The sequence below is a fragment of the Phaseolus vulgaris genome, chromosome 2, assembly GCF_051622355.1.
Source record: "Phaseolus vulgaris cultivar YP4 chromosome 2, ASM5162235v1, whole genome shotgun sequence".
Classification (NCBI taxonomy): Eukaryota; Viridiplantae; Streptophyta; class Magnoliopsida; order Fabales; family Fabaceae; genus Phaseolus; species Phaseolus vulgaris.
Window position 1 is genome coordinate 26230189 of NC_143499.1, and position 22123 is coordinate 26252311.

Genomic DNA, 22123 nt, shown 5'->3' on the forward strand with positions numbered 1-22123 from the left:
ATTGTTGGTTTTGTAAGTGATATCCATCAACAACATAATGTTAAATGCATTCAACAATTTTACTGAATCAAGATGTGTCCAAAAAACATCACTTACAAAATATTGATTACACCTACCTTAGTGAATATATTTGTCAGCTTTATCAATATCATTAATTGTTGCATTTCAGGTCCAGATCCCCTAAGTGATCATATGTATGCATATCTTATATTGTGCACTTGCTTTATTGTTGTGACATTCTCCTCACTGTTCTCTTTCAAAGTAAGTAATATATTTGTTACTTTAATAAGACTTTTAGTTATGTTTACAATCATAAAATGTTCATTCGATTTTAGTTTGTCAAACAGGGGACCAACTAATATTTCAACAATTTCATGATTATGACTCTCACATATTACCTTCAATACCCAACCTTCTTCATTGCCAATATGTTTGCCCCTCAGTTCAAAAGGACAATTACATTTTCATGTACTACTTAGACTGACCTCCAAATCATGTTTGTGTTTTCTATATTTACCACTCATTTTACAATTGAACAACATAGATATGTCTTTTCCCTTGTTTTCCATTTGCTTTGCTAACTCTAATTATGATAATCACAAAACCAAATCCAAAGGCCACACCCTACACACTCATTGAAGCTAGTAATCTCGCATAACAAAAACCTACACAAATATATTACAACAAATTACATGAACTGTTAAAGTTATAACACAAAACAACGAAATTGTATTCACCTCATTTGTTGTAAAATCCTTAACACAGTCTCAAAACCAATTCATCTTCACTGCCTACAAACTTGATTAAATTGAACTCTTCCATATAGAACATTTTATCTGCTTCATAGAATATTTTGCTATAACATTGGGATTCCATCTCCATAATTCAACAATTACTCTCCTACAACTACGAAATAAAAATAAAATTGAATGATAGATAACACATTTATTATAATTTTATCAATTATTAAAATTAAGATTTGAAATAAGTCAAACATTTTTTAAGTATAAGTCAAATCTCTTACATGTCAGATTGTACAATTCGAAATGCATCATGCTGGACAATATAATCTAGAAGATATTTTTGGGTATGGAGATACCTTCTAGATTTTACAATTCAGAATGTGTTTTTTCTAAAATGCATTTCAGATTGTACAATCTAAAAGGTATTCCCAAATTCAGAAAAACCATTCAGATTGTGCAATCAATAATATAAAGTTGTGTTATGGATTGTACTGTACAATCCAAAATATAACTTTATATTATTGATTCACAATCTGAAATGCAACAAACCCAAAATGTTATCTTATAGAATTTGTAATTCAAAAAATCTTTAAATTCCACAGTCCAAAATTAAGTAAAAAATATGGTACATTAACCACAAATGAAACACAACCCCCTACCAACACCACCACTTACCACCTCTCACTAGTACCTCCAACGATCACCATCGCAACCAACCACCAAAACAAGAATGACCAAGAAGTTAAACAAAAAAAAATCACCATAAGCTTTATTAAACTCCAACTAATAAACATCAAAACCTATATCCATTTGCAAAAGGGTATTTTTGAGATTTACAAAAGTATGGGGTGCATGAAAGCCATGGAGGTGCTTGAAGAAATTACCTATAACCTAAATTGACAAATGAATTACTGAGTGCTTCTTCCTGCACCTCCATTCCTTCTTCAGCCACCCCCATAGTAAACTTGATTTTACTATTATGCCCCTCAGTAAAATAATATTAAAAATTTAAAAGTAAACCTAATTTTACCCCTTTCCACATTTTGTTTTAGCATTTTGCCTCCTTTCACCCAACAGCAGCAGAAGCGCGGCGACACCCACCCCTTTCCTTCAAAGAACCAACATGTTCACCTCCTTTTCTTTAAATCACCAACAAACGTTCATCCTCTCCCAGTAGCCCCCATCCTCCCCTTCAAAGAGCACCATTCACTTCCATTCTAAACTTCAAATCACTGTTCAAGCATTGAGCCTCTTCATCCAACACTGAAAATGTTAGTTCCGGATTCTTTGTAGAGGAACTGTTTTAAAGCATGCATTGTCTTTGTTCTGCATCATACAAATTCTTAAATCCGGTAGTGTGTAGTTAGGTTCTGTATTTAATAATCCGGTAGTCTTTTTCAATAGTTCCAAATTGTGTGAGTTCCAGATTACATAGGTTTTTGGATTAAAATAATCCGGTAGTGTTTAATTAGTTCTGGATTATATAATTCAGGATGTGTTTTTAAATGTTTCGGATTATGTACTAGTGTTGTTGGTTAAGTTGGTTTCGGATTAGGTAATCCGGTAGTATTAATTTTAGGATTTCGGATTAGCTAATCCGGAAGTGACTTTTTTTTGGAGTTTGACGTATGCAATCCGTGTTTAGTTTATTTTGTTTCCCGTTGAAGAACTTTTTTTTAGATTATGTGCCATGGTTCACCTATGACAGATATGGCTAAAACAAGAGGTGGTGGATCTCAGGGTCATGATCGAACAAGACCAACGACATCCGTCTGTAGAAGAGATTGAGGTGTTGTGGAGGAAAGAATTGGTGTTGATGTTCATATTGATAATGACAATCAACAAGAATTACATGATGATGGGCAAGTGGACCAGGGAGAAGGGTTTCCTGGAGGACCTTCTGATATGTCTTTGCTGGTAAATTTTGCTGACCATGTTGATGTTAAGCTTTAGGAGGGTGAGGAAATAACGAAAAAACCTTTAATTAAATTGTTTTTGTTAATTATTGTTTAAATTGATTTAATTATATTAAATATATACATATTTTGTATTAGGATCGGGGATAACTTAAATTGGTATCCCACGGTAGGAAATTACGTAAATTCGGGATGCCTCATGCTGAGTTTGAGGTTCTTATACAAAATTATGGATTATTTAGTTTGTGCAATATAAGCTATGAGGTGGGGACAGAGGGTTGATTTCAGCCTTTGTTGAAAGGTGGCATGCTGAGGCAAACTCCTTCCACCTTCCCATAGGTGAGATGACCATCACACTTGATGATGTGTCATCTTTTACACCTCCCTATTTTGGGTCAATTCCCTACGTATGTGCCCTTAGAGTACAACATAGCTGCAACTATTTTAACTAAGTTATTAGGGGTGGAGGAGGCTCGTGGGAAGGCTGAGAAGAGGCAGTGTAGAGGCGTCCACGTACGATTGAGTTGGCTTCGAGATATATATGCGGGATGTTGTGTTCAAGAGGCTTGGGAGTGTGCTGCTAGAGCTTACTTGTTGCATGTGGTTGCATCCACTAATTTTGCAGATAAAAGTGTCACATCTGTATCTGTTTCGTACTTGTTATTATTCAACAATCTTCGTATGTGTGGTGGATACGAATGGGGAGCAACAACACTTACACATCTATATGAGCAGTTGAGGGATGCCTCCTACTTTAACACAAAGCAGTTGAACAGTTATGTGACACTTGTTCAGGTATGAAACCATACAAATAATTAACAATCACATGTTACATTCCATAATTTTTTGTATTAAATATTTTATAATTAATATGATCGAATTACGCAGGCATGGATTTATGAGCACTTCTCGGGCATGGGAAGAAGGGATATTAATCCCTCATATGACGAGGTACATCCGCGGGTAGCACAATACATTGTTGCCCATCAGATTTGTGCGGTTGGTGATGTGCGGGTGCAGTTGGATGAGCTCACACACGATGAAGTCATCTGGACTCCATATGAGGACCACAGATTGAGCAGGTCATTTGAGACCATTTATTTATTCTCGGGTCACCTACAATTGGGCAACTTATCACAGAGACATATTCCCGAGCGTGTGTTGCGCCAATTTGGCTACAAGCAGAGCATTCCACCATCACCGATGTCAACTGAGAGTCCTGGTGCACATGTCATTGATCAAAGGTGGTTGCAATTTGATCACCACTTGGTGACAGGTTTGACAGCTGCTTCTAGTCCATCTGCATGTGTTCCTGAGTACATGTCTTGGTTCAGGACGGTGTCACACCCATACATTGGCAGAGGTGAGCTTGGAGATCAACCCAGTGTTGTACCACGTCGTCGCCTTCTTAGTCCAAATGTTGAGCAGGCAGGTGTCTCGTCTCAAGATGAGCGTGCACATTCAATAAGTTTTTTTTTTTTTATTGTTACGTGATTAAACAATATATTTGAGAAGTTTAATTTATTTTGAATTTGGTGCATGATATATTTAGGCGCATTGTTAGTATTCTCCAACGCATGATAAATTGTCGTCAGGTCACTGAAGGCACTGACGCGTATGAGAGTACAAAGGCAGTACTGCATTTAGCCCGAAGCGTGACAGATGACACGGCGGTGTACACTAGACGATCACGTAATGTTCGTGGACGTCGTTGGTATTTTTTTTATTACATGATTGTAATAATAGTAACTTTGTATGTGTACAATATGGTTTAATTAATTTATGTTGTAGTGTTTGCTATTTTATTTTTATCTGACATAAACACGAATTCATTATGAATCGGAATTGAAGTAATAAATTATGAATCAGAAGTTAAGTAATAAATTATGAATAAGAACCCCACATAATAAATTATGTCTACATCAATCGTCTCCAAGGTTCACATATGTCGGACTAATACTAATTAATTGGGTAAAAGATTGCATCCGACCAACGTAATATGATGACCATAACCTTGCCTCTGGGTAACAATGTGTACACCATAAAATGTCAGCGGTAGGTATGGGACAATCATCAACCATTTTTACCTGCACAATGTGTGAATTATATACATGACCAATACATAGTTATCGGTGTAGACTAACATCGGTAGGGGGTGCAGTACACAATGGGAAAATAATAATATTTTGTTTCAAAGACAAACAGACTAAGATAATATTGTATCTGCTTGCTATTAAGTATCCCATATCCGGTATTGTCATCCATTTGTCAACACTAGCCTGCAAAATACAATAATGAAATTAGATAGCATACAAGTTCAATTAATCAATGCACATGACTCTTATGAATATACACTTACCACTGACAACTCATCCACTAGTAGGGATCTCTTGATATGTTCTACCCGTTGATGACCACCTAACAATGTTGCGTATTCTTCACGCCACTGAGATATTTCTTTGAATAAATCCATTCTGATAAGTGGCCATGACTCTTCACCCATCCCCTGCAAGGAGGCAATAGCACGAAACCCACAATGTCCATCCGCTTTAACATCTATTACATCCAAAATATAAGGGTGACATTACGGATGAAATTGATTAAGCATGGGAATTGCATTGGTGTTGGCCGTCACCTTAACCTTTCCCTTAGGAGTCTTCAAAGATGATGAGCTATCGTTTACAATATGGATGCGATCTACATGCTCAAAATATGAAGGGATGCGTTTTGTAGACCTCTGAAATTTGTTTGCTTGACTCTTTTGAGATTCTTTTGTCTTGACTACATTAAGTGGTGCACATAATGTTGTCATGTATGGGTAGGAAATTTTACGCAACTTGTTTTTAATTGTCACTTTGCCACACATGTCAACCTGTTTGAACCAGGATAGAATGACATCCCATCCTTGTTGAATTGACAACTCAGATGAGATAAATCTGAAAAGCTTAGTCTCGTCCACATAACATGAACTTCATTAAGAGGAATGCCACCCATAGCATATATGGCTAATTGACAAGCACATGGTAATCCGTGAGTTCATCTAAGTACACATCCACAACATTCACTATCTAACCCCACATCATTGACCCAATCAAACTCTTCAGCAATGAGAATCAAAGCATGTTTAGATACAAAGCCAACCAACATTTTGTATAACTGCACATTGAATGTGTGTCATATCACATGTAGACTCATTTCAAAGGATGCCTTTATTTCGTTATGTTGAAGTATAATAACATGCTTGATAGCATCCCAACATGAGCACAAGTCTCCCATGATATTTTGTAATATTCGTTTCAAAGACCAATGAGCTGATTCAACCCTGTATAAGTATAAAACATAAAACAATTAGACGTTATACATGTTCTAAACAAAGTAAAGGCATTGATATACCTGTTTGTTGTTGTATTTCCCAAATGCATTAATGAATCTGTCTAACACTTTACAAATTTTTCTTTGTGCGGAATAATCCATGTGTTCTTCACATATTCAACAAGTAATGACCACGGTGAACAAATAGTTTCAAAACTTTTAACAAACTCATCAAATTTAGCAATATCTGTACATTCAATGATAGTCCTCCATGAATCCATCACAACTTCCCAAGCCTCGACAGAATCAACCAACATTTTACATTTTGCTTTAACATTCTTATTGATATGAAACCGACAAAGAAGGTTTCTTGTTTTAGGAAACACAATATTGATGACATTCATCAAAGCAAGATCTCTATCACAAACAATGATTTCAGGCCTCACATGCGATGTCAAGTGACCCTCTAAATTTTTGTAGTGCCCATATGAAGTTCTTTTCCTTCTCGCTAGATAAGAATGCAAAACCAGTAGAAAAGGACAAACCTATACAAGTCACACCAACAATCTCAAGCAAAGGCAGTCAATATTTGTTTGTTTTGTAAGTCGTATTCATCAAGAATACAATGTTAAATGCATTCAAAAGTTTCACAACATCAGGATGAGTCCAAAAAATATCACTAACAATATTGGAAGACTCATGACACGTACTCCAATGAAGATAATTGTCACGGTCTAACAACATCATTAACTGTTGTAATTCAGTTCGTGGTCCTCTAACTGATCTCTTGTATGAGTATCTTGCATTGCATACTTGCTTTATTGTTGTCATATTATCCTCATTATTCTCCTTCAAAGTACGTAGTATGCTACTCGATTTAACCATGTTTTTAGTCATATCAACAAGTATGAAATGTTCATTCGCTTTTAATCTGCCCGCATATGGATGACCAACTAATGTATCATACAAATCATGATTATGAGTACCACATATTACCTTAAGTACACAACCTTGACCCTTTCCAATAGGTTTACCTCGCAATTTAAAGGGACATTGACATTTTCGAGTACCGGTTACACTAACTTCCAAACCATCCTTGTACTTTGTGTAACTACCTCCCCTTTCACAGCCTAACAAGACATATGTTTTTCTCCCTTGCTTTCCATTTGCTATGTCAGACCTAATAATGACAATAACAAAACCAAGTCTATAAGCAACCCTACGGACCCATTGAAATAAATCTTCTCGTGAAGGAAAAACCTACAAAAAGTTATTCCAACAATATTACAAAATCACTTCTTCAAATTATAAAGCAATAAACATAAATAGAATGAAATTTTATTCACCTCATCTGTTGTAAAATGAGTACCATAATCCTCTTCAACTAATTCATGTTGATGCACAAAATTAATTAATTCTTCCATATATATCATTTCTACTTCATCTGATCTTTTTGTAATCAATCCAACCTCCATATCCATACTTACACCTTCATTCATAAAACATAAATTTCTATTTTATTCTAATTTTCATAAATTCACACAAGTATGCAAAATAAAAACAACATTCAATTACCCTTTCGAATTGTGTAATCCATAAGTCAAATAGTACCTTCTAGATTAGATAATCCGTAATGCATTTCACAACTTCAAAGTGACTTCCGGATTGTGTAATCCATAAGTCAAATTAAAATAGCAAACTGCATTCCGAATTACATAATCCATAAGTCATATTTGAAGTTCTAAAATGACTTCCAGATTATGTAATCCATAGTTCATTTTGTACCGGATTACACAATTCGGAAAAGTGAGTATGTTTGTTTTGGATCCGGTATACCTTCGGTTTAACTAATCCATATCACTTTAATGTCTTACAGATTGTAAAATTATTCCAGATTATAGGGGTGGATAACATGAAGTTTCATTGCTTAAATTGTTACGGATTATACAATCCGGTGATCTAGCGGATTAACCCAATCTGGGGAAATAAGTGTTTAAAGCACTGAAAACTTACCTTACAATAACAACTTGAGAATACGAGTCGTGAAGACCACCACCACAACAACACTGCTGGCACCACCACCACGGTTACCACTAGCACTACCACCACAAGCACCACTATCACCATGACTACAACAACGACAAGCACCAAGCACCAAGCATCAAGGACCAAACACCTTCGTTTTCACTATGCGAAGAAAGGTAAAACAAATTTTCTATTTTTATCTTTTTTTACTGAAGGACAATTTTGGAATTTTAAAAGTGAATGGAGGTGGCTGAAGAAAGGATGGAGGTGCAGGAAGAAGCACTCTGAATTGCTTCAGCCTATCCACAGTCATTTGATGGGCCGAAAAAGGTACCGGGCCTGGACCCATGGGAACTAGTTTGGGCCAGTATTTAGAATGCGCCGCCACATTGATTCTATCGTCTGCAGAGATGCTGAAAGCATTGGGTGCACGTGCAGTGCTATGCTCGAACTCTTCTTCCACTAGGTATTCTGCTTACACATTCAAATCCTGTTAACAATCCTTTGAACAAATCTTTGAGTTCCTTTTAACAGTGTATGCTGAATGAATCAATGAATAAAGTGTTGTAAGGAAGATGAGTTCAGCAGCGGCATCTTGCAAGTTCGTATCAGTGGAAGGCTCAGACATACATTCCAGAAGTAAACCCGATGGTAACTAACCTAACCTTGATTTTCCCTTCTCCTTTTGAATTTTACGTCGTTCAATTCAGTTACGCCCTTTCGCTTCTCAATTTTTATTATTCAGGCTTCAGATTCAGTCTTGTTTCGTATAACATATTGGCGCAGGTACGCTAATTGTAAAAGTTTTGAATTTTGTATGGACGAATATACGGATACAGTTTATTTACTCTTTTTTTTATATATAAAATATGTCTGATTGTAATGTAGGTTTATGTGAAGAGCTCGTTGTTCCCTCACTCTCCTTCTTCGTCTCTCAAGTAATTAATGTGCTTTGTATTTATTGAGGTTTCAAATGATGAATGTGAAATCTGCACGCTGATTTCACTAAATGATTTTGCTTCCTGTAGATGGAAACTTCGTTCGAACACAATTTTGGAAGTTCTGAAGGACTTGGGAGCTGATTTTTTCTGCCTGCAGGTTTTTTATTTTTGTCAAACTATAGTTTGGCACTAATTATCATTACTCAGCACAGGATACATACTTATTTTGATATAATTAATAAATATATATTTTGAATATGGCAATTATTATTTGATTAAATTCATAATAAACAAATACTGTTGAATATAAATTACATTTTGGATTTACAATGAAAGTAATTTACATTTTGATACAAGGTTATTTTTAAGCATTGAAAACTATTAAAATTTAACTTGAAGATAAAAGATAAAATAAGTAAGATTGAAAATAATTGTTATTAAGAGGATTACGTATAGACACAGAAAGTTGGAGATGGCTGAGATATTTTTTGGCTAGTTGTCAAGGTAATTTGTGAAATGTTATCCAAAATAGGGAATAGAGAGATTTTGAGAATGCAAATTTAAGTGAGTGTGAAGATTGAGTTTCAATCTCCGATTTGTTTATTTTAATTTATATCATATTAGTAAATTTTGGCCTCTTAATTACTTTCTTTCAAGTGATGTTCTTCTTCTTATGATGGATCATTTCAGGAAGTTGATGAATTTGAAAGCTTTTACAAAGGAAACATGCAGGATTTAGGATATTCTTCGATTTATATGAAGAGAAGTGGACAGAAGCGTGATGGGTGTGGCTTATTTTACAAGCATGATTGGTATGTTCAAATTTTTTTGCGGTTATTTTACATGCATAAACTTGTATTGTAGCTATGAAAGGAAGGGGGAATGGTTTATAATGTAGATTTTAATTTAACTCGAGATTGAACCAGTGACTAGTGAATGGCTAAGATTTTGCACCTAGAGTGGATACAAGTTTTTTTTAATAAGTCGGGGAGAACTACAGTAACTATGCTGATCTAAGGTCCAAAGTCAGTGTTTTACACACACACACAAGCACACACATATATATCTTGGAATGGTTTCAACTTAATTTTCTAGTAATTAAAACCAGCAATAATGGTACTTTGCTTGATATTGGTTAATTAATATTTACATTGGAATGGTTCTTTTTATCTTTTATCTCTCTTTCCCATCTCATCTTTTGGAGTTAATTGTTAGTTATTTTTTCTCTCCAAAAGAATTTAAGACATGTGATTACATAATATTCATTGATGGTCAGTTCTCACTACCTTTATCTACTTAAATTTATCCTTAAAATTTTCCTTTTAGTGCAGAGTTGCTCTTAGAGGAGAAAATTGAATACAATGATCTTGTAAAGTCCATTCCCGATGGGAACTCTTCAAACGACGACGATCACACCAATAATCAGACAGTCCATGCTGATAAACAAAAGGATGTGGCACCCAAAAATGGTAAATGCAAAATGAAATTAAAGATACTTAAAGATTTTATATTTTCTTCTATATACAGTTTTAATTTTTGTTATGGACTGACTGATGAACTGGCGGAAACTCAATTCTGGTTCTGCAACTTCATTTCTATTGCTGCTGTATTCCCTGTTTTCCTTTTCTTAGCTATTTCATTGTTATTTTTTTTTATGTGTTCATTGTTTTAACACACAGAATTTGTGGCTGCATGGATGTCTGTACATATTAGAGTATAGATTTCTTCATTAACTAAATTCCTGATTCAGGTTCCAAATCAAATAAAGAAGATCGTGGAGATCCCAATGACCCCCATGTGAGACTTAAGCGTGATTGTGTGGGAATAATGGCTGCATTCAAATTCAAAGATCCCTCTCGTCAAATTATTATTGTGGCCAACACACATCTTTATTGGTAATGAAGTGACTTATGTGTGTTTTACTTCATTTTTTCCATTGTTGTCTTCGAATGTAATTTTAACTCAAATGTGTATTGTGTTATACATGGGTTTGCTTAACTTTGGTGGTGGAATTAATAAATTACATATATTTTTGCTCCAGGGATCCTGAATGGGCTGATGTCAAGCTTGCACAAGCTAAATATCTTCTATCCCGCTTGGAAAAATTTAAAACACTGGTCTCAGATAGATATGAATGCATACCTGAAGTCATTGTGGCTGGTGACTTCAATTCTACGCCAGGAGATACGGTACTAGCATCCCTTAAATCTCAAATTCTCTATTTTTTGTCTAAATTCTAATGTCCCCGAGGAAAAGAGAAGAATGAAATAATAAAAGTTATTGGGAAAAGGAAATCGCAAAATGTGTCCCGGGATATCATAGTCTGCACACTTTAACTCCTCTCCCTTGAAGAATTGCAATTTATTTTAATAAACTCATGACCAAACTATGCAAGTATTCTTGACGTACAAATTCTGAGTTTGACAAAAGATGTTGAACACAATTCAATTTTCATAGCAATTGATTGAAAACTCTTTATCGTTCAAAAATAAAATATAAAACTCTTAGTATGTCTATAATCGCTAATCAATTTTGCACAGTGAAAGATATTTTACCATGTAAAATATAGAGGCTTTTGATATTTTTTTTAGTTAGCATTAGAATGAACAGTGCAACACTGACTAATTTGTGCAGTCATAGTTCCTTTCTTGTATTGTATGCATTTGTTGTTGTTTGTCCGTGTAACTTTTAGTCATGTTTGATTACCTGTAATAGCTTTGGGATGTGCTTTCAAAATATGAGCTGTATTTTCTCCAATGCTTTACTAACCCATAGCATTTTCCCCTTTTTTGCAGGTTTATCAGTACCTTGTATCCGGCAATCCTTCATCAAACCTGATGCTGAACTGTTTAGAGGAGTCGCCTCCGATTCCCTTATGTAGTGTCTATGCTTCTACAAGAGGAGAGCCACCATTTACAAACTACACACTTGGCTTCACTGGAACACTCGACTATATTTTATATTCCCCTTCTGATCACATTAAACCAATTAGTTTTCTTGAGCTTCCAGACTCTGATGCAGCCGATATTGTTGGTGGACTGCCAAACTTAAGTTATCCTAGTGATCATCTACCAATTGGTGCTGAGTTCGAAATCATCAAGGAGTAAACATTCTTGTATGGAAGGTGTTCTTTAAATTACCAGGCTTCATGTTCTATCTCCTCCCCCTGTTTGAAGATGCAAGCAAGGCTCTGGGAGCAAATGTTCAATGAATTATGTCATAAAATCATCACAGGCACTTGGCAAGGAGGCCAACAGTCACCAAAATGCTAATATTATGCAGGAATCTTTGTTTTGTGATGAAAAATTCGTTTGAGTTTGTCCGACTTATCCCCCCGAAATTGCAGCCGAGTCTTTCTAAAAAAGTTTTTTTATTCTCAGGTAGACGGTTTCAGAAATTATGTGAACATATGTATCCTTCTAAAGACAATAATTTGTTATGTATTTTTTTTGGAGATAAAGCATTTTTGTTATTAAATGTCATTATTTATTTCAAAGGAATACTGGAAAAAAGTATGTATACCGAATTTCTTTGGTGATCTTGAAACTAAAGTGATTAATTCTGGCTATTGGATGTCCTATCAGGCCAGCACTTACTGGCCGCTTCAGCTTTTACGACCATGATCTTTTTCGTTGGATATTTTTTTTTTTAAGATTGTGGTGGAAGTTCTGAACCTGTCCATACGAGACAGAAATTTGATGTTCATCATGATTGTGACATGATTTGATTGCCCAACGATAACGACTAGTTAACACTACACAGTTGATTTACGAAGTCAATATTTGCCCATTCCCCTATCAGATTGCCCATATCACTGTTTTCCCATAACACACATTACCTTGTCAGAATACACTTCTTATTAGCTATAAATTCCAAGTATCACTTTGTCTTTGTTCTCTGTGAAAAATAGGGTGGATGAGTGAAGATGGAAATAAGAAGGGTTGTTTTGTGGATAAAAGTTAGTGGAGATATATTTTTAAAAGTAGGGATATTTACTAGTAATCCTTTTAGTGTATTTTTCATTTATTTCTATTCATCTTCCTATTTTTCTTTTTATTTATTCTATATTCTCTATTTATTTTCAGTTAAACACTTTTAACTTTTATTTCATTCCTTATCTACCCCAATCAATTTTTTTTTCCTATTCTCATCTTTTATATTTCTCTTCTTTTTATCAAACAAATATTTTATGTAAGAATGGGCAAATTAGTAGCTAACTATCTATTTTTTTTATATTTTTTGTGCAATAATGAAACGAATTTACTTGTTTTGCTGGTGTAGGGAATTTTGAAACTACAGTTGTTCCATAGCTAATTTGCTCTGTTTTATGTACTTGTTGGACGGCTCTCATTTGTCCATTCGCGTGATGCTTAACACAATTTACTGTTGTCATCAATGAGATAGATTGCAGCAGGACCCTTACAAACTGATGCCCACAGTTATGATTGGTGGGTTTCGTTTGGGACCACGAACATTGCAAGTTGCAAGTTGGGGAGGGGGGTAGGTTTGTGTTCTCATTTTTCATGTTTCTAAGGTTGGTTAAATTTAACCACACATGTTGCCTCGTCTCAATTAAGGTAACTATACAATCTGAAGTGTGTAGTGGTGTTACTCTTTAGATGCATTAACGCGACGTTCATTTCAAAAGTTCAAAAACATGGTCAAAATGCAACCATTGCGACTTTCTTTGAGGAAGGTTCTTACCTTTAAAAAAATTAGATCGTCACATGGTCATATAAGCCTTTAGATAGATAGTATATACTTGTCTCCGAAATCTGAACCAGACCCAAAGGAAAGTGGGGAAGTGGGGCTCATGGCGATTAACAAAAATCCTTGCATATTCGTCTTTGGCTGGAAGGTAAAGGAAACTTTGCCCTCCTGACATGGGAAACAGTTTGTATAGATAGAGGTACTTTATGGCTATTTCTCCCAGGTCAGCATCAGAAACTTTAAATGGGATGCCGTATGCAGTACATCAAATATTTGACATTTCAACTAACTTTTCCATGAACTGGAAATCGACTTAAATTCTTGAGGTAACCAAAATAAATGCTCAATAAATTCTTAAACAGTTTGATGAATTTAGTTTTCTTACGGGAGCTTGATCAAATAAAGATTGTGCTAATGAATATGAAAATCTTGTCAAATTTCTCAAATTCATCATTATATTCTCTAGAGAGGAAGCTTTATCGTTAAATAAAATAGTTCCAATGAATCTCTAAAAAAATTAAACGAGTTTAACCTAACTTTTAACGAACCCCTCTTTGTGATCCTTATTCTCTGCCTGTCTCTCTTTTTACTCACAGCAAATCTCATGTAAGTATATAATTTTTCTCCCTGATTTTTCATCCCTCCAAATGTAGTTTCACATTTTGAGTGTTCATCAAACATTATCCAAACGATAAACAAGGCACCCAAATTTTAATCTTCACTCTAAACACATTCATAATTCAAACATTTCAGTTTCATCTTTTGCTGTGGTTTGTGTTCCACATGGGCTGTAATTAGTCTTACGCAAATCTTTCTTTCTCATTTTGGATGGTGGGAATCGGCACGTTCCATCTCATACATTTATTGTTAAATTTCTCTTTATATTAGTTTTTTCGATGTCATGTCTCCCTCTCTTCAGAAAGTTCCACTGCCGAAAAATCCAAACAAATTCATCAAGGAGACAAAATTCTTGACTCGGCTCATAGTGAAACTTGACATATTATTCCATGTTCTGGAATTTTCTACGCATCCTGGTGAATTTATTTAGACTCAGCAATAGAATATATGCGGGCTACCTAATCTCACATTCAAGTTTTGTTGGAACTAAGTAAATGCGCATGTCTGAATCTTCTGGAATACACGTTTGCTGGTATAATAAGTAATAGTCTGTGAGCTTGAAACCATTCTTAAGAATATAATATTAGTTCAAATATTTACGTGGTCAGAACTTCCAAAATGGAACATATTAATTTGTATTCAATGTTTTAGTGGTGCAATTAGTTAATCTTAATTAACACATATACACTGATGTAGTTAACTAGCACTTCAGCAGGTTTTTGCAAAGCAGACACCAATATGTAGAACAGAATAACATTTGTTCAAATTTATTTATTACATCATTACAATCAGTTCCCAAAAAATATATTTTTACTTCATAGTCCAGCAGGGAACTTCTCAAGAAACCTGCGCATAGAAGTGCAACTCTAGTCAGAACTTGATTACAAATTTCTACTCACTTTAATAATATAAACATTCGAGACATTTTTTATATTTTGCTTTATGTGCTCCAACATAGTAGTGAACCAGACATGAGAACATGCGTGTTGCCCCTACTGAAGGAAGAACTTTATTAATTTGCAAGAACTGGCACTGAGAAATATGGTGCAGTAGTCATTGGTGCTTCAATGCCCATTGTTTTTGCTTCACCAGAAACTTCTCCAAGGAATCCATTATAGAAGGCTTTAACCTTGACGACTACGTAAAGAAAAGATGATGCAAGGTACGAGAAACCCAACCTTTGAAGCTTTTGTGCTTGTTTCCTACCTCGGTTTGTGCCACGTTTAGTACCCTTTTCACGTTCCATGTTGTTAGTATGCTGTTCTTTGATGTTACCTTGGGGTTGGATTCGAATATATTCATAGTTTTGGCGATGAGATAGTGAGCTAGGGCTCCCTCTTTCTCCATAAGAGGCTGCACAGTGCCTTAGTCTCTTCGATCTTACATCACTGTCAAATTGGGAAGCCATGTTAGTGGTCATTGTTTATTAACAAGAGTGTTGCTGTGATATGGGTGGAGCTCAAGGAGTGTTCTCTCTCTCACCTCTCTTCTAAGATTTGTAATGATGATGACCTTTATATAGAGAAGGCCAGCATGGCGTGAATTTATGCTGGTCTGATTTTTTAGGCCAAGATTTATCTTTTCTCACACCCTTTGGTGTGTTACATACACTAACTGACAAGCATAAGAAATTGTGATAGAAAGTGACATGAATACGTCATAAGGGGTTAGTTCAAAAATTGCAGACCCTCCACAGGGATACAAATGAATTAGGTAAACTAATCATTTACCAAGTTTCTTTTTCCAAAAAATGTGTTTATTTTTCTTTCACAAAAGCTAAACTGCTTAATATTTGGGAGATTTTGATAAAGTTTATCTGACTTGTCCTCTCCTTTAGAAGAGGAAAATTAAGAAAATAATTGAGTCTAAAAATGCCTGATACAATTAACTTATAACACTGACTTAACAATATCAGCTTGTTCAAGTTAACTAATAAGCTTATGATGAGTGTGACCTCAGAATCTGAATACAAGTTGAGGCATAGCAATAGCAACAGTTAGTGTTACTGGTTTAAAAGCAAGGAGAGAAATAAAAAGGGGGTCCATAGAATTAGGAACAAGTAGGTGGCACGTGAAGTGTAGGACCTTTTAGAACAAGCTGGATAGCATTGTCATATTCATTCAACTTCAATGGCATGCAAGTTGGGGGTGGAAGGAATCATGGATCACGCAATTACATGGTTTGAGGCATAATCAGAGTTTCAATCAGAGAGAGATTGAAGATCAAGTGGCTAGATTTTAATTTTTTCCTCTCATTTGAATCACAAATTTTGTTACTTCAATAAGCCTTCGATATTAGAAATCAGTCTGTGGCATACAAAAGGGTGCTTTTAATTTTATTTTAGTTGAAGCATTGTGGCAGATATAAACTTGTCCTTACCTATTTTCTGTACGAACAAATTCACTGCACAGAAAATCCTTATTCCTAGATTTTTAATATGTTTTAAGTTAAGTTTACATAAATAATTTAATCAAATACTTATTTAATATAGAAAACTTATCACATCAACATTTAACTTGTAACTTATTTTGACAAGTTTCATGGTAAAATTTACTGACTAATTTCATAGATGTTCTGTCAGCAAATACTTTCTAAAGACGTAGTTAATTAGTTAAAGGAGTATTCCATATATTATAAAAAAACTTAAGTACACAAACTTGCATGGATCAGATTTATACAAAAGTTTATTCAATTTTCTTATTTTATGTTTAAAATATATTTTCGCACATGAGATGTTGATAAAAACGCTCATTATCTCTAAATCACATGTATTGGTATTAGTTATTGTCCATGAAAATATAGAATCGAGATATATCAAAGTTAGTTATTTGATGAAGATGGATGCTAGGATGAAACAGTAACTTCTTCTTCTTTGTGGATTGAAAATGACTTCTAAGTAGCAGAAAACTCTAGAAAATAGACTCTCATAACTCAATCATACCAATTTAATTTGCAAGATCAAGTTTCATTATCTATTTATGTAAACTTTACATCCTAAACATGAAACTAATATTTGTAATCAACAATCACTAAAACAAGTTCAAATATGATCTTAAAATTTGAATTAGAATAAAATTAAGCTTACAAAAACTGATTTAGAAATTGAAGTTTACATTTTACTGTAGTCATATCAGTATGGATTTTCAACATGTGAAATTGATGAGAGTGAATTAATCGAAAGACAAGTTAAGTGAGACAGAGAACCTAAATTTGGAAATAAAAATGGGGTTGAAACGAAAGAGAACAAATAAATTATGGCGGTGGCAGTTTATTTGTCTTTACTTCAGCTTTAAATCATCTTTTGCCTTTGTCTGTGTGTGTATGGTTTCAATATTAATGCACATGCTGTGCCAAATAGTATGGACTTACACTTTTGGACAATCAGTTCACGTGAAATTGAGCTGGCCAATTCATCCTTTTCTTCAGCTCTTTTCATCATCTCAGAGACCATTCTCATAGGAAGACTGGAGAAATGAAGTGTATGTGTAACCACCGAAGGGTTAATCAAGATGTATGGTTATTGCAGTTTTTGGTGTAAGGGAATGGAAGCAGTGTAATCTAAAGTAAGTTTGATATATTTGTTACATAATATTATATATATATATATATATATATATATATGAGTTAAGGATAATTTAATTTTTATGCTATTGTGATATTTATATATTTGTTGTGTCCACTGCTTTAGACTTTATATTAGGGCTAATATGAGAAATCCTATTCCAATGTCTCCATCCTTTGTTTATTATTATCATGATATTTATCTTGATAATTGTCTAGTTTGGCAAGCTTGCTTGTGAAGTAGGGATGATAATGTCATTGGGTTAGCTTGTGACTTGATAAAGAAAAACGTGAAGTGGCCGTTAGTTAGTACACTTAGACTCGTTCCGTATAACTCGTAGTCCGCGTGGGTGAAGTGTAGGATGACGTAAGCCAACCCGCATATATTAAAATTCTGGATTTTTTTGTACCTCCATAATTTCTTCTAGTACCCTCATACTCTCAAAAATTGAAAAATTATCCATATTATTCCAAATTCTAAAATTAAAGAAAAACTTTCAATGAAAAATGTAAAGATAATTTGAGTATTTTTTGAAGTATGGGGTGTAGGAAGAAACTTGTCTCAATCCCTAATTCATAACACCTTCACAAAATTCGGTAAGACTTGATGATTTTTTGAAATTTAATAGTGTATTTTTGTCTTTCTGAAATGCATAATGCATAAATTGTTTAGGTTTCAATGCTCATCCAATATAGTAATATTACCTAATTCATTTTTATAATAAAATTTAAATACAATATTATATATATATATATATTATAGGTATTATTTTATACTGTTTTCTAATTAGAATTAATCATTTGTTTACATTTATTACCTTTAAAAGTGTATATATTTAATAAAATATTTTATTAGTCCATTTATTTATACAATTAAAATTCAAATTTTATTGAAAATTATAACATCATAATATTTATTTTTTATCTATATCTTATTGCGCATGTGTCGTGAGAACAATATTTTGAGACAATATACTTAATTCATCTAAATGAAAAAAATTTAATTTAATAAACAAAAAAATGTATTTAAAATTTATATTTAAAAAATCTATTTCATTAATTTTCTTAAATTTTTTTTTATGCGGGCTCGACTCCTAAGGCTCGACTCCTAAGCCCGCAAACCAACTCTTATGTGGGATAGGAAAATAAAATTAATCTACATTTCTTATGCGATAAATAACTTAAATTGTTATCCCTAATGGAAACAGGAGTGTTTGAAAGTCCTATCACCTATTCTTAGAGTGTGATTTATATATCTATTGCTTCATTTGGTTACATGGCAATTGGTTTTAAGCTGAAATGTAACTAAGTATTAGAGCCTTTGTAATATTGTTGTCATATTTTTATATTTTTATTATTGTTATACCTTGTACAGACTTTCTGAACATGGAAAGTATATAGGGAAGAATTCCAATACATATTGTCTATCTCGACATTAGAAGATCAATCAAGTGGTTTCAATTACCATTACACAATTGTAACAAGTTTAGGTCCACCTCTTCAGCAATTGAAATAAACTTACAACAGGTTTGCTGCTCTAGTCCATCAGAAAATATTTGCCTACAACCAGTTCCTGATCAACAATACTCAACAATAAACTTATGTATTTCTAATTCTGAAATTACAACAAAATCAATAGATGCAGGTGAAAAGCATTCATTAATTGACTTGAACAGAGAAAACTCTCAAAGAACTATAAGAAAAGTGGTGTTTCAACTAACCTTGCTGCATAATACTAAGAGCTCACCGGGTTACAAAAGTAAGGGGTTTTGAAATGACATCAAATTCGTTTAGGCCTCATGACTGCTGAAAAATCTCAATTTGTTCAGTTATGATACAACAAAATTTGAAGTACATTGAAACGCCTGATGATATAAAACATACTGTTCATATTATATAATAAAAGTACCAGCTACGATTGAAGAGAAAGACAAACAATTAACAGTATATTTAAAAAGTGATGAGCAGGTAGAAAATGGAATTTGATTTCTGCAATGTTGCATAGTCTACATTTTCAGTCACATTTGTTGATTTGTCTAAAGAAAACAGACAGACAATCACTGATTAAATGTTTGATTATTGTATGAAATCCTAGAAAAGTTGTTTCTTAATTCATTTATTGTTCTACAAATTACAAGTACCTGTACCACTCTTTTGATAGACTAAAAAGTCTCTGCATATATGTTTGACATATTTTTCCTCTGTTATCTTAATATTTAAACATGATTTTACACAAGAACTTGGACTCGGCAATGTGAAATCGCTTTCAGACTGAAAGTCTGTGCAGGGAATATACAAGAATACCTTTGTAGTCTACTTTGTACTTTGTGTATACTCATTAATTTGCATATTTCACATGACTTTTTTTATTTTTCGACCACCATCAATTTCACATCTAATAAACCTTAACTTAAACAGAATTCTATGCTGCATATCTCTTTAATATTAAAGAAAAGTGTATGGATTCTCTTCCAGTATGCCCAATAGTTTCACATCAAGAGTCGAGACTAAAGACGGTTTAAATACACCTTCCTCCTTCAAACCCACTAAAAAATCTTTTAATGACAAAATCATGATAGAACTCTGATATCCAAAACAAACAATATCTCTGAAATATAGCCAAGCAACAATATGATGATCCACATTTTTTCTCTTCTAAAAGCTAGAAAGACTCTCTTGATTTTGTTTCACTCACTAGTAAGATTCTGAGTGTTTTCTTCTTCTATTGTAGTTTGTCCTGGTTTTGCTATAAGTGAAGGGTCCAAAATCTGGGTCCAAAATCTGTAAAATATTATTAGGAAATGATTTTTTCACAAAAGTATGCAAATTTTGACCATCCTCAAAGATTTCATCTGCGGGTCTCCTTCCTGTAAACATTTCCATCATAAGAATTCTTAAACTGTAAATGTCACCATGCGTAGACACCTCAGAACTCACTCCATACTCTGACATGTGTAGCAAAACTTGTCATTAGTAAATAAGTCCTTACAAAAGGCGAGACAGATAAAAAAGGGCTATTTAAAAGTTTACACCATACCAAGGTTGTCAAACTCGCGAGTCTACGTAGACTCGTGAAAGCTTCGTAATAGATGGTGACTGTCTAGTGTCTTGCATTGTCTACCGTCTAGTGTGTTGCAGCGTGTTTGTTGTAGACAGTGATCGTCTAGTGTGTTGCAGCTTGCTAGACCGTCTAGTGTATTGGAACGTCTAGACGGTCTCGCTAGACCCTCTAGCCTTAGTATGTTTTGTGTTGTTTTCAACAGTCTTCCTTCTTAGACTGGTATTTTGTTTTTCCTTAGTTTCTCTGTATATAAATAGCATCTTTGCCTGGTTTCGTTCGTTTACAGTTTTACTGTCATGGGAAATAAAGTTTGAGTTGATGACATGGTTGGATCAATCATTCTCAGCTATGAAATTGAAGTCCCCTAAACATGTAGATCTCTAAGCAATAGGTACTCCAGCACGATACAAATGTGATAAGACCAAGTTGCTTCAAAAATGATCTTAGCTCGTTCACAAGAAAGATAGCTAAAAGCTTAACCGTAATTCAAATTACTATACAGTCAAATTCAAATACCATAAGCAATACATTAGCAATATAATAAATCAATCCTCTGTAGTGAATATAAAAAATTATGCTTCCTATCACTATCACAGTTCAAAACAAAATACATCTCACAAAATTTATGAGAAACTGTAGTGGTTTTCAAGAAAAACACTGTTGTGATCAGAGGTGAATTCTGCAAGCCGTTTTGCAAAACAAATCTTTGGAAAACACTAAATCAGAAAAAGAAAGAAAAATCAATGGATCAAAGTTCCAATAAACTGGGAAAATTTTGGAAAATCCTTTTTATTAAGGAAATGAACTAAAAGGCATACTAGACACCTTTGTTCAGGTTCTTCTCAAATACAACCATCCTTGGACCAATCTTTCAATCGGTGCACCATAAAAGTGATACAGAACATAACAATGAACCATATTTCACTGAAACGCCTTTATGCAGGTATCTTGATCCTTAGTTTGTCATTAATAGTTGTGTAGTTTAATATACCAATGTTCCAACTAATAATACTTTAAAAGCATGAATACCAAGTGAGATTTACATACCAATGATTTTTATGTTACTTCAAAATAAACATAAAACATTGGTATGGTGAATATAGATTTAGTTTGAAAGCATTTTAGTGCTATTTGGAAAATAATGGGAAATAAAAACGAAGTACAGTAAGTACATTACTTTGATTAATTATGACATACAATAAATTGATGCATTCATATGAGAAGATGCAACAACAA

At 33.9% G+C, this 22123-nt stretch overlaps 2 protein-coding genes and 1 pseudogene across 5 annotated transcripts; 2 read left to right on the plus strand and 1 right to left on the minus strand.

The window, feature by feature from the left end:
* Positions 1 to 3022: 3022 nt before the first annotated feature.
* Positions 3023 to 4497, plus strand: LOC137809271 (protein MAINTENANCE OF MERISTEMS-like). Its single transcript, XM_068610404.2, has 3 exons — positions 3023 to 3454; positions 3548 to 4091; positions 4451 to 4497. The coding sequence occupies exons 1-3, from the start codon at positions 3023 to 3025 to the stop codon at positions 4495 to 4497; spliced, it is 1023 nt and encodes a 340-aa protein (XP_068466505.2).
* A 46-nt stretch (positions 4498 to 4543) lies between these two features.
* Positions 4544 to 7452, minus strand: LOC137809272 (uncharacterized; annotated as a pseudogene).
* Positions 7453 to 8390: 938 nt separating this feature from the next.
* LOC137811115 (DNAse I-like superfamily protein) lies at positions 8391 to 12505 on the plus strand. 4 transcript variants are annotated; one of them, XM_068612713.2, is made up of 10 exons: positions 8391 to 8462; positions 8559 to 8647; positions 8742 to 8782; positions 8885 to 8934; positions 9025 to 9094; positions 9628 to 9749; positions 10264 to 10406; positions 10688 to 10832; positions 10979 to 11126; positions 11733 to 12505. In XM_068612713.2, the coding sequence occupies exons 1-10, from the start codon at positions 8407 to 8409 to the stop codon at positions 12042 to 12044; spliced, it is 1176 nt and encodes a 391-aa protein (XP_068468814.1). In that variant the 5' UTR covers positions 8391 to 8406; the 3' UTR covers positions 12045 to 12505. The 4 variants fall into 4 exon arrangements, with proteins under 4 accessions (XP_068468814.1, XP_068468815.1, XP_090154570.1 ...); XM_068612714.2 differs by having other exon boundaries at positions 8394 to 8462; positions 8531 to 8647; XM_090298444.1 differs by having other exon boundaries at positions 8396 to 8462; positions 10269 to 10406.
* The last annotated feature ends 9618 nt before the right edge of the window (positions 12506 to 22123 follow it).

What these genes read in the sequence shown, in the direction of transcription:
- LOC137809271 (XM_068610404.2), top strand. Translation starts at nt 3,023, where the DNA reads ATGTGTCATCTTTTACACCTCCCTATTTTGGGTCAATTCCCTACGTAT. An exon ending in GTTATGTGACACTTGTTCAG is followed by an intron (nt 3,455 to 3,547) that starts GTATGAAACCAT and finishes CGAATTACGCAG; the next exon opens with GCATGGATTTATGAGCACTT. An exon ending in TCCAAATGTTGAGCAGGCAG is followed by an intron (nt 4,092 to 4,450) that starts GTGTCTCGTCTC and finishes TTTATGTTGTAG; the next exon opens with TGTTTGCTATTTTATTTTTA.
- LOC137811115 (XM_068612713.2), top strand. Translation starts at nt 8,407, where the DNA reads ATGCTGAAAGCATTGGGTGCACGTGCAGTGCTATGCTCGAACTCTTCT. An exon ending in CGTATAACATATTGGCGCAG is followed by an intron (nt 8,783 to 8,884) that starts GTACGCTAATTG and finishes ATTGTAATGTAG; the next exon opens with GTTTATGTGAAGAGCTCGTT. An exon ending in ATTCTACGCCAGGAGATACG is followed by an intron (nt 11,127 to 11,732) that starts GTACTAGCATCC and finishes CCTTTTTTGCAG; the next exon opens with GTTTATCAGTACCTTGTATC.